Below are 13,093 nucleotides of genomic sequence, written 5' to 3'. Positions count from 1 at the left end.
AAAAGTGGCGTCTGTGGAGATACGTTAGAAATCCAGACTCTAGAGCAATATGAACTTCTGAAAAATAACTTCCTATACATCCTTTTAATTGAAAAGAAGCTAAAAAGGTCTGCTTACTGTCGTGAAAATTCGATGGTAAGAGCCTTCAGAACAGGTAAGAAATAATTACAAAATGTAATCATTTAAAGCGGCCATGACACGATGACCTAATAATTTGTGGTTTTCAGTGAAAAATAGAAGTAAAGGGTCTATTGTGCCTACACCATAAGTCGGCAAACACACTCATGAGCCGACTCACTCAGACTAAGATCGAGCGTGAGTCTGAGTGAGTTCGGGTGAGTAATATTTTGGCGAGTTTGGGTACGAGTTAGTCCGGTTGAGGAAAGTTATGGCGAGTCCGAGTCCAAGTGAGCCCTAAGCGCTAAATTTACTTCTTGAGTGAGTCTGAGTGATCCCCACATTTGTTGCCGGCCTATGGTCCTATCTACTGAACTTCAGCATCACTACCAGCGTGACGTTGGCTCACGTTTATACTCGTCTACTCACACATACTTCAACGCACTAGAGTAAATACGGCAGCTCAATATTTATTGATCAGAGGCATGAGTTACAAAGTGAGGGGGGGGAGGTGCCTTGACCACCGCACGCAAATACTTTCAGGGGAAGTTCTTCATAATATCTCATGTGAGTCATCTTTTTCAACAAAAGGTATGCAGTTGCACTCAGCGTGAAAACTGTAGGAAGTGCGGAGCAGTGATTTGCCTGCCCTTCAGCGACGCTCGCGTTCACGGGCAAGCAAGCGCTGCCGTTCCAAACGTGCAGCCAGCTCGTCATCCATAGCGGGAAAGAAAGCGTTCATTTGTGATGCAGTTGCGCCCCCTCCCCTCCTCCTCCCCTCACTTTCCTTTGCCCCATTGCCATACTATACTATACACGATTATGCTATGCTTTACCCTTCCACTCCTCCTTTCCATCCTCCTCAAACTCACATCTCACTCTTCCTCACCCTCACTTCCATTTTCCACTGCCTTTCTATACTATACTATACATGGCTGTGCTATGCTGTACCCACCCTCTCCTCCTTTCCGTCCTCCTCACCCTCACTTCCGTTTCCCACCCCCTTGCTCTACTGTACTCTACACAGCTATGCTATGCTCTACCCTCCCCTTCACATCTCTCTTCCTCACCCTAATAATAATAATATCTGGCGTTTTACGCCTCAAAACCATGCTACGATTATGAGAGACGCCGTATTGAAGGTCTCCGGAAATTTCGACCATCTGGTGTTTTTAACGTGCACTGACATCGCACAGTACACGGGCGTCTAGCATTTTGCCTCCATCGAAATGCGACCGCCGTGGCCGAAATCGAACCCGCGACCTTCGGGTCAGCAGCCGAGCACCATAACCACTGCTACAGCGTGGCAGACTCACCCTCGCTTCCTTTTCCCACTCCCTTACATTACTGTACTATACATGGCTATGCTATGCTCTACCTTTCCCCTCCTCCTTTCTCTCCTTCTCACCCTCACTTCCCTTTCCCACCCCTTGCTACACTATACTACGCATGGCTCTGCTATACATGGCTGTGCTATACACTGTTTTTTTCCTGCGTGACACCATACATGACTTTGCTGTTTTACCCTCTCCTTCTTCCCCTTCTCAGCCGCACTTCCCTTTCCCACCCCTTGCTACACTATACTACGCATGCCTATGCTATACATGGCTGTGCTTTACATCTTTCTTTCCTGTGTGACACCACACATGGCTATCCTATGTATTACCCTCTCCTCCCTTCCCTCCTCCTCACCCCTTTAGAACAACCTTGCTATACCATACTATACATGGCTATGCTATACATGGTTTTGCCTGAGTTACATCATACATGGCTGTGCTATGCTTTGCCCTCTCCCTCCCTCCTTTACCTCATCCTCATCCTCACATTACTCACCCTGACTTTCCTTTCCCGCCCCCTTGCTATACTGTTCTATAAAAGGACTGAGCGCTGGGCAAGTTGGCACTCCATTACGAAAAACTGCGCAAAATAAACAGGGACCCCAAAATTTTTCTGCTCTTGTGCTTGTGTCTTCCCTGTCCCTGTTTATTTTTCACAGTTTTTCATAGTACTGTTCTATACATGGCTATGCTTACACATGGTTTTGCCTGCGTAACGCCAAGCTAGATGAGACGAAAACATACGATAGCATACGACGGCATATGACAACCCCAGCCCTTAAAGTGCTCCGCACCTAAAAATGTCCTTACTGGATTGGAACCACTGGTAACTCGATCATGAAGGTACAAGAACAAAAGGTGCCAAGTAGAGCACCGATTATGCGAGCTATTGGTGTTAAAGAGCATCATCACCGTGGTTGAAAAAACTGATTATACGCTAATGGACTCATGAGTCAACTCACTCAAGCTCACTCAGACAGATTGAGCCACGAGTCTCAGTGAGCCTGAGTGCATAACGTTTTGGAGAGTTTGAGTCCGAGTGAGTTCGGTTGAGAAAAATTTTAGTGAGTCTGAGTCCGAGCGAGTCCAGTTGAGGAAAATTTTAGTGAGTCTTAGTCTGAGTGAGCCCAAAGGGCCAAACATATTTCATGAGTGAGTCTGAGTGAGCTCCCCATTTTCTGCCGACCTATGGCCTATACGTATATAAAAAACGAACTGTAAAATAATATTTCAGTGCAAAATGAGCCCTAGAATTCATCAGCTATAAACCCTCGCCCACCGCCGGCAACCGCCATTTTGCCATGGCATGTGACATCATGTGCTGCACGGAGCAGAGCCGTCGTATTCTATCAAAGTTTCAGCCATTGCAAATCATTCTTCAGTGCCAAGCTGAACAAATCTGGAATAGCTTGATTGCATGTGATTCTCAGCACGGAACAAATCGTTCGCCAGAATGAAGACGTTCACACAGCAAGCAGTTTGTAGTGTCACGGCTCACGAGTGCGCCAGTGTTGCCCAACTCTCAGGCCACTCACGTGTTATTAATTAAGTGCTCGACCAAATGCACTAAAGTTTCACCAGCTTGTTTGTCAATGCACAAGGATTAATCCACGTAACACAGATTGTCATCGAAAATTGGGTGTCATGGCCCCTTTAATTGATATTCTTATCACATGGGACAATCAGGAATTCGAAAACTTACGATACAGTGCATCAAATGGCTCGGTTGTTTACACAGATTAAGCATACTCAACATGAGATAGTCATACAGTAATAACCATAAATAGAACACATAACGAGACCACGGGAGACATCACACTGCATTGTCATCAATATAAAAAAGTACAGGTCATATACAAAAATGTTCATGGAAAGCATACAACATAATCACACAAGCCACACTGCTGTTTTCACATGCTACTTGCACTGAGCCAGACACAGATTCAGAAAGACACACTCCACTGCATGCCACTAATCCAGGGTGACAAGAGTTCAGAGATGCCACAACAAGCAAAGATAACGTGCACTACCAAGATCTCGAAGCAGTAACAGCAAAGTGTTATCCAAAATCTCTACAGAACAACTCAGTAGACACCAGTACAATCTCTGCAAAAGCATCACTAACTTTGCTCTTCTGATGACTGTTTTTTTTGGTCTGCTTGCAGTTTACGGCCAGTCACAGGTGAAGTTTGAATGTTGCCAAATGTCCGCATTAATGCTGGTAATATTCTCCTACCACCCTCAGCAGCTGGAGCCTCCCTGAAAAACAACACAGCATCGAAAGTAACTACAAATTCACCATAAAACAATGAGAGAAACAAGTGCTTTTTCCCCTTGTCAAGCAAGGATGTCTACTTAAAGGGGTGATGACACCAAAATTTCAAGATTGAATTATGCATTGCATGTTAAACCTCCTATGACCTGGAGCAAGCTGGCAAAATTTGAGTGCATTCAGTGTCGTAAAAAATTTGGATTTAGATTTTTTTTATGTGGCAGTTGAACCGTACAGCAGTGTGGTAACCATGAGTGGTGACGAAACTAAATCTCGCCTCTGAAAACTACTCTCTTGGTAACAAGTGCCAATCTCTAAAGGCATGCTTTCGTACGCTAAAAACTGGAAATGATTACGAAAGCTGAAAATAGGTCATGGTCACCATGCATCGTTTAATTTTTCATGTGTGCCTCAGCTGAAGCTTTTGATCGCATGAGTGAAGGAACTGCGGGCACAATTCAACAGTGACACCTTCGCTCTGCCGTTAGGTATCAGTGTGCGAAGCAATACATCCAGATACGTGTGGTGTGGCATTGGACTGTTTCAAAGGAGAAGACACAGTGCTGGCTCCTCATTTCATGGCGTCACACAGCACATGCTAAAATGGCAATTACTGTCAGTGGGAGGAACTTAAAGGCAGCACTTTCAAATTGATATTTTGAGTTAAAATGTGTGTTTTAGAGTTGATGTTATGTGACTAACTATATTTAGCTCTCTGCTCTCAACTACAATAATAAACTAAGCTTAGTAGGATGACTCTGTCATGCTCGCTTTAATATCTGTGCCCTTGTTCAATGTTATGCACTAAAATAGTAAGTGTTCTCATAAAATAAAATATATAATAAACACATGTTCTATGTTTAGCCACTTAAACTACATGGTACCTGGAGAAAAGCAAACAGTTTGATTACTCATCAGTTGTGCAACATTAATGCAAACGTTGAAGGTCAGTGAAACAGCATCAACAGCGCAATTCTTCATAGAGTATGGCTTCAGCATGGCCATATGACTGATGTTTTATAAATAAAAAGAAAGAAAAAAAATGCCCTATATGCTGACAACTATACTCAATTTCATATACAGGGTGCCCTAGCTAACTGTAGCCAGAGTTTAAAAGTATGCTGATGCATTCTATGACGACGGAACCAAATGCATGTTGCTGAAAATTAAATGAAGTAAGTCGCACTATTTTTGTGTTCTGCTTAACTGCTTAATTAGGTAATATTAATTAACTTATAAAGCAACGAAGCTGGGCAATTTCATATACAGGGTGCCTTAGCTAACTGTAGCCAGAGTTTAAAAGTATGCTGATGCATTCTATGACGACGGAACCAAATGCATGTTGCTGAAAATTAAATGGAGTAAGTCACACTATTTTTGTGTTCTGCTTAACTGCTTAATTAGGTAATATTAATTAACTTATAAAGCAACGAAGCTGGGCAAAATATTCCAATGAGAAAGTTATAGATCGGTTTGCAAGACATCTGATTAGGCAGTTTCTAACTTTCTATCTACTAACTATTAGTGTTTTCCCGCTTCCTGGAGATCCACGTGAAACACACAAAACAAAAGTCACAGTTTCGCGGCAAGGGCGACGCAATGAATGCAATAGCAACAATGTGGAATGGCACGTGAAGAATGGCAAGCAGCTCGAAACTTGCAGTGCGCTGCTCAAGCACAAAGGATGCACGAAAAGAACACAACACAGGATGAGCACAAACTGTCACAGCTCGGCACTTAAAGCGCGCTGCTCAAACACAAAGAAGAATGCACAAAACAAACTCACAGGTATACACAGGATGAGCGCGAACCAACAACTGTCACAGTTGTTACTTCTTTGTGTTTGAGCAGTGCACTCCTTTCGCCAACGCAGCCGCCGCAGCGAGCACGGTGCCCTTCGTGCGCTCTGTAACTTCAATGCAAACTTTGCTGTGAAAGCACAAGATGTACAAGCACCCCCATCATGAGATAAGCACGCGCGCATGGGTGACCACGTCCTGTAGGGCAAAGTACAAGTGGTAGAGGTAGGAAGAGCCCGCTTATCGCAACGGCCTTTAAAGAGCGCCCCTTGTGCCATCTCGCTGGTGATGCAGAGAACATGCTGAAATGCCTCCGAGCTCTGCGTACCACCAGCGGTAAATGGTAAATAAAAAGCTCGCCATTAGTATGCTGAAGGATGCACGCTCCATGGCCGAGCAGTCTAACGCTGCGTGCTGTGGAGCGAGGGCTCGCAGGTTCAAATCCCCGGTTGCACGCTTCGGAAAATATTTTAGGGGCGAAGCTCCTCTTAGTCTAACCTTGTCACGTCTCCGTTGTCCAGCGTAACCACCTTTGCAAACTGCCCACTACTTCGTCTTTGCAAACATCCCACTACGACCCATCACCGATCCTTTTGCAAACTGCCCACAACTTCGTCTTTGCAAACATCCCACTACGATCCATCACATATCCATTACTTGACCGACCATAAAGCCGTTATAATGAAGGGGCAACGGAAGCCACCTTTGCAAACTGCCCACTACTTCGTCTTTGCAAACATCCCACTACGACCCATCACCGACCATAAAGCCGTTATAATGAAGGGGGGACGGAAGCTACGTCTAGCTACCACTTACAATTAATAAAATTTCTTGTATAATTATATACAGTGTTTGTCACGTCTTTGATTATGTACTGGGCTATCGCTTTGATTACTGCTGGGCGAAACCACTGAAGATTTCACGGTGTAACCATGATTGCTCCAGGAGCTTCACCCAAGCTCTTCATCATTCACCCGTGGATATGCTGTGAATTTTTCTCTGCATATTTTTCTTTATGGCTTTTATACATATCAGTGATGCTACCGAGGACTTCTGATTTGGAGCAATTTTTGGAGCTGCAAAATTTCCGTTTTGGAGCACTTTGGAGCAGCAATATTTTCATCTTGGAGCACTTTGGAGCAGATAATTTTGCATCTGGGAGCACTTTGGAGCAGCGAATTTTACATCCTGGAGTGCAATACAGAAGCATATTGCATTAACATTCAAGCACCTCAGTATTATTATGGGGCTCTTATGAAGGCTAGAAATATTTCGATTCATTGCAAATCTCATGGAAAACAATCATCTCAGGAGCATAGGCGTGCGCACAGGGGGGAGGGGGGCGAAATCTGCCCCGTACATTGACCCTTGCGATAGCAATTATATGGACACTCGGCGGATTTTTGCCGTCGCCGTTGCCATAATTTTCCGTATAAAGTCCAAATTAATAACATCACCACGCGCATTCTAGCCGCGGGTAAAAGCTCGCGAGCGCTGGCGACGAACGCGGCTGAAGCGGAGATTAAACTAGCCGGCCGTCTGTCTCCGTCGCACGGACAGCCCATGAGATAACATCTTCCCGCGTGCGGGCCTGCCGTCGATTGCTCATCAAACAGAGAGGAAACGCCCCGCCCGTCTTTCGTAAGTAGCATGAAGGGACGCCAGGGGAGCGGAAGGGGGGGGGGGGCGCATCGTTTGAAGGGCGCAGTCGCTTGCGCGCGCGCGCTATCTCGAGGCATCAGGAGACGGCTCGTAAAGTTGCTGTGCTCTCAACGCTTACTTTGCGTTTAGAGAACTCAGAGCCAGAAAACGCTTCGGTTCCTGGAGGTGCCATATTCCCTTAAACCAGCGTTTTGTTGAGTTACGCGAGATCGGATCCAAAAGAGTTAGCTGCTAATGTTACTTCGTTTCACAATACAATTTTTTGGTATCGCATTCATTGCTTCGCTCTTAAGCGAAACTGAGTTTTTTTAACCGTTAGCTATTGACCCCCGAAAGCGAGGGGCGGACGTGTAACATGGCGTAGCCGCTTCACTGTGGGCCGTCAGCGACGGGCCCGCTACTGACAGCTGCGCATTTGCGGCTGCTCCGACCAGGAGATATGATTTTACTAATGAGATGGCATTTTCAAAAAAGCAAGCAAAAAATTCGAATTGGAACCCTAGCACGTGAGCTCGAAAGGGCAGGGCCTTTTAGGGGGTATTTACCGCAGAGTTATTACAAACTCGGACGTGCTGGCGGAAGGAATTACGAAAAAGCTGTTCTGGATGAAGATCCATGGATAAAGTATATCTGAGGAAAAGTGTCAACGCGTTTCCACCGCTCGCGTGCTCTTCCATAAACGCGAAGCAAGGAAAATTCGATATTGTCCCATATATCAACTGCGAGCTATCCCAGATTTCATTCCGCGATGTCCGGAAACAGAAGTGACAGACATTTTAGCGGCACTCATGTAGTTATTACTGAACATTGCTTTCCTTACGTGCCGTGCGACGCTTGAAACGAGCTATCAGCAGTGTTTCTGGAACTGACGACGTCCGCCGATGAATCGCCGTCGCACTTTCTCGTTACCGATAGGCCTAGACGTCACGAGCCTCTGCGGAGAGCGCGTTTTGCTGTCGAGCCGACTTGCAGAACAGAAGCTGCGTCGGCACCGTGCATGGCATCGTGGCTTACTCGGAATGCACGCGCGAGCGCCATTTATTCAGCGGAATAATTCTTGGTCCATGATTGCGACTTTATTGGCAGCCCCAAGATCGAGCTGCACATGTTCTGACGCGCCGGCGGTGCGATTGCCGGTGATAGACGCCCCCAAACCCGAGACTTTGGCGCAGTTTGGCGCAAATTTCGTCGATATTATCAGGATGGCGCAGTAAATACAATTTGGCGCACTCTGGCGCAGTTGGCGCAGGAGTGGAATCACTGACATATATACACATACATATACGGGACATGACTGCATAGCGACACTGCCCGCAAAAACCGGCCTAGGGTGTCCACATAATTGCTATCACAATAAAATATCAAGTCACATGTCTGCCTGCATGCTGTAATTGCAGCGCTTCCTAGCGTTCCGTTCCACCTGCAAACAACCATAGCATTCGGCCACGTGTACTGCGGCTTAAAAAGTTACAAGACAGCGACGATGGTGGTGGCTGTGTGATGACAAACCTGATGCTTAGGGCAGCACAAGCGATAACTGCTGCATCTGCTTATCACTGTCATGAACCACCGAGAGGAAAGCATATCGTTTGTACATAAAACGTTAAAAAGCAGTGCAGTGTTGCGGAATGGGCGCCTCCATTCCATTCCAATTCCATTCCAGGGGGAATTAGAACTTGACACAATTCCATTCCTTTCAATTCCTCTGAATGAAAAAACTTAGCCCATTCCCACTCCGGGGAATGGCCGGGCAGTTCAATTCCATTCCTGTAATTCCTCAACATAGGAAAAGCACCTTCATAGTTTTATCGAGTTAAGAATGAATGCCCCATAAAGCTGATGTCATCAGATGCATTAAGAACTGCAACCGAGCTGCAGTTCTAAGATTCTAATTAGACATGCCCAAGTAATTAAACACAAAGTCGAAAATACTTCCAAAGACTATGTACACGGCACATACCTATACACCCAACTTGGTTTTGGGAGATGACTCACAAATATTTGTGATGTGAGTGAAGTGTATTACGTTACATATGTGGAATGTCTTTCCCTTATTAGCAAACGTCAATGAATAAGGCAATGATAAAAGTCAGTTTCATTGAAAGGTCGAAGCAATGAACGCGATAGCAACAAATTGGAATGTTATACGAAGTACGGCTAGAAGCTCACTCTTTTAGCAGGCGACCAGGCGTAAATAAACAAAAAGGATGCATTACGAACTACATTAAGATGCATTAAGAATTGCAACGCCGCCGAGGCAAAAAAAAAAAAAAATCACGAGGCATAAGCCATAGTTCCGCACGACTGTTACCAACGGCATAGAGCCACGGTTACACGAAGAACAGAGACAAACTTTGTAGCAACACAGTCTATATAAGGACCGAATTGTAGTAAGTGCGTTGCTTATAAATGTACCGTGCTTGTAATCAGCCAAGCCATTTTAAAAATACTGCTTTATTGTTAAATTTGAGGCTCTGACTTACTGATGTTTGAAGTTTGAAAAACAGCGGTTAGAATACGAGCTCTATTTTCCGAAAAAGACATAGTTCCATCCCCATTCCATTCCGTGCAAAAAGGCGCTTAATTCCATTTCCATTCCATTCCTCCAAGCGGTGTCCCCCATTCCGTTGCCATTCCATTCCGGGGTCAAGAAAATGTAGAATGATTCTGGAATCATTCCAACTGCGGAGTAGCAACTCCGCAGCACTGAAAAGCACTGCAATTACGGCATCCAAGCGGGCATGTCAAGTGGTATTTTTTTGTATTTCGAAGGCACCCGCAGTAAACAGAGAAACACTAATACTTAATAGATAGAAAGTTAGAAACTGTAGACTAACTGGACATTTTTCAAACCAACTTAAAACTTTATAATTGGAATTTTTTACCCAGCTTCGTTGCTTTAGAAGTTAATCTTGCCTAATTAAGCAATTAAGCAGGACACAAAAATAGCGTGACTTACACCAAACAATAGTCAGCAACGTGCATTTGGCCACGTCATAAAGTGCGTCGGCATATTTTTAAACCTTGGCTAGAGTTAGCTGGGGCACCTTGTATAGTAGACAATGCTACGAAGGCATGAAAGGCTTCTCTGAAGGCACACATTCACAACTGAAAACAGCACATCGCATATAAAAGACGCAGGTAATGGATTGTGTTAGTCAACATAATTAGGCCTCATGCTTTCGTTGCAAAATATGATGTTTAGAATAACAGAGAGCTGAGCTAGTTGGTACGTATTCATTCTAAAAAGAGACAGGGCGTGCAAACACGGACACAAGAAAGAGATCTCTTTCTTGCGTCCGTGTTTGCACGCCCTGTCTCTTTTTAGAAAAATATGATGTATTGGTTACATGGAAAGTGCTGCAGATCTTAACCTATTTGCCACTTATTCAATAAGGTGACATACTTCGGCAAATGGCGACCACAGTGCACCACTAGCACTCGTGACTAAAACGGTATGTTGTATACTGCAAGAATAAAGGTGCACAAATAATCCACAATTTGACAAAGCATTACATTAACAAGTTGTGGTCATAACACATGAAGTAGTTCTTGCATGGGAAGCTGCATAGATAAAAAAAACAACTGCACTTTAAAATGCATAAGAGTGAGAATTCTATGAATACACAACTTGTGCAGCTTCTGGAGCATTGCATGGTAATTTTGACAGAGTATAGACAAGCTAGCTCAAACAAGGCTTCAGACATGGTTCACAATAAATGTAGTGCCATTACCTGATAACAAAAAAAAAAGAGAAAACAGGCTAAGCACAATCCATACATAAAAATTTGTCATGGTAGAGGACCATCACCTTTTTTTCTTTACCTTCAGTGCATAAGGTGTGTACTCACAGCAGACAACCACCAACATCATCTGACAAATCACCCCCTCCTACGAAAGGCTTCCATACTGTCAGCCACCAGGCAATGTAAAGAAATAGGTACAGGAAGAGGTACAACCATACAGCCCCTGATGTTTAAATTTTGCATCTTCAATAGGAACCACAATAATACATTACAGCCCATAGGACCACCATATCAACAATTCAGTTCAAAAGTAGCAAACTAACTTTTCATTATATATTACACCTTTCAGCAAATGCCCCACACTAGCAGGTTCGGTCATTTATGCCAAATAAAATCAACCTAATTCTTTAAGTTATTGCGTATACTTGAAAAAAATGTAAGTTAGAAGTTCGGTTTCATGCTGAATTATATTATACTAGCTAGGCAGCCTTTGCATTAATTTCTCTTCTTTTTCTTTTTTTTTTAAAGCCAGGTTATCAAATGAGCAGCATCACATAGCTATATCCAGCTTCTGCGAAACAGTTACTCGCTGCTCAATGTTGTCGCATCGCGACTATTTATGGCACAGAAAAGTGCAGACAGGCAGAAAAAAAAAAGACGACAGACAGGTATTGGCTACCACTAATATGTCTCCCCTTTACTGCACTGTAATTTGTCATGATGTTAAACCAAGAAGTCCAAATAGACAATACTGAAGTTGTTACAAAACTTAATGACAATAAGAATTAAATCCCTTTTGAATGCTCTAAAAGTTCCATGTAGAGTGGACATCAGACTTCTTATGCACATACAGCATTTTGTCGGTCTTATTCTCATCAGTGAGCTGTGCCTGAGAAGCAAATGCGGACAAAATTTTAATAAAATTTTCTTTTTTTTTATTGATATTTCAACTGCTCCTATGTGGGAATGGGTACTGAAATGAGAGCCAACAGGTATCACAACAATTTAATCCACACTGAACTATGCTACATAAGCTACCTACAGCTCTACCATTATTCCTGCCTTCAGCTGATTTACATTGTATTTCAAGCCAGATAGGCATCACACAACTGATAACCATGCGTACAAGTGAACTTACTGTGCTATGACATAAAAATCATCCATGGGCTCTTCAGGAGCAACAAGAACATCTGCTGTCTCACACACTTCAGGCCTGCCAGCTGCCAGCTGCATTAAAAATGAAAGGTAATAATTTTAACAACCTTACACTGAAACAAAGAAATAAAATTGAAACACTGCTCACAAACTTCATTTTTACTGTGATTGTGTGCAATAAATGAACCATTTTCAGAATAAAACAAAAGCTCGTAAGATGCAGGTAAGCGCCACACAAAAATATTTGACCTCTACAATGCACAAACTAATGAAATGAAGAAATATCAAGACACATAATGCAAACAAACCAGCTGACTCAACCGCTACTGTCCGTTGCATTCACCTACGAACAGTGGCACATGGTAAAGCGCTTTTGCTAGCCAATTTTGCTAGACAAGTAAAAGCTATCATGACCAAGTTAATTTCAGCTATCTTGCATTTCAACAACGATAACAACAAAAATTCTATTATATGTTAATCCAAAAATAGCATAAGTTCAGGGGAAGATCAAAGCTTGAAGAGATGAAAAATTCATGAACACAGAGTGTTGTTGCAGCCGACATTTGCACAAGTGGACTTGTCTTCTTCAAGGCTGCAACTGCTTTCCTTAGTGCGTGTATGTACAGTCTCATCGGAAAAAGATTGGCACAAGTGACCGGTTGGCAAGAATGTGAGATGCAGTGCTGTTTTTCCCGAGCACGCTGATATCGAGAGTGCCAAGCACATTCCATTTTCAACAGTAGGGGAGGCTAGCACAAAGCACTCCAACAAAACTTTTTCGGGGCAACTGCAATAAAGGTTTGGTTGTTCGCAACTCCAGCGAAAAAAGAAAAAAAAGAGAAAAAAATCTTGTGCATAGCCACATCTGCCGATAAGCAATGAACAAGCATTTCTTTAAGATACGTGCTTTCGGATGGGCCAACAGCAAGATGGGCTGCTTTCCGCCAGTCTGCCGGCCACACCTGCTTTGGAAAATGGAATGTGCTTGGCAATCTCGCTATAGGC

At 43.7% G+C, this 13,093-nt stretch overlaps 1 protein-coding gene across 1 annotated transcript in view; it reads right to left on the bottom strand.

Annotated features, from left to right (window-relative positions):
- The window catches only part of LOC119379334 (WD repeat-containing protein 91), a 59,091-nt gene that overhangs the window by 36,968 nt on the left and 9,030 nt on the right, over positions 1 to 13,093 (bottom strand). The window contains exons 5-6 of the mRNA XM_037648610.2: positions 12,072 to 12,160; positions 3,580 to 3,713 (exon numbers count right to left, since the gene is read on the bottom strand). Of these exons, the coding sequence (XP_037504538.1) occupies positions 3,580 to 3,713; positions 12,072 to 12,160 (223 nt within the window). The remainder of the gene's footprint in view (positions 1 to 3,579; positions 3,714 to 12,071; positions 12,161 to 13,093) is intronic.

The sequence above is a fragment of the Rhipicephalus sanguineus genome, chromosome 1, assembly GCF_013339695.2.
Source record: "Rhipicephalus sanguineus isolate Rsan-2018 chromosome 1, BIME_Rsan_1.4, whole genome shotgun sequence".
NCBI lineage: Eukaryota > Metazoa > Arthropoda > Arachnida > Ixodida > Ixodidae > Rhipicephalus > Rhipicephalus sanguineus.
The sequence above is the reverse complement of the archived record's forward strand: the minus strand, read 5'-3'. Positions and strand labels throughout refer to the sequence as shown.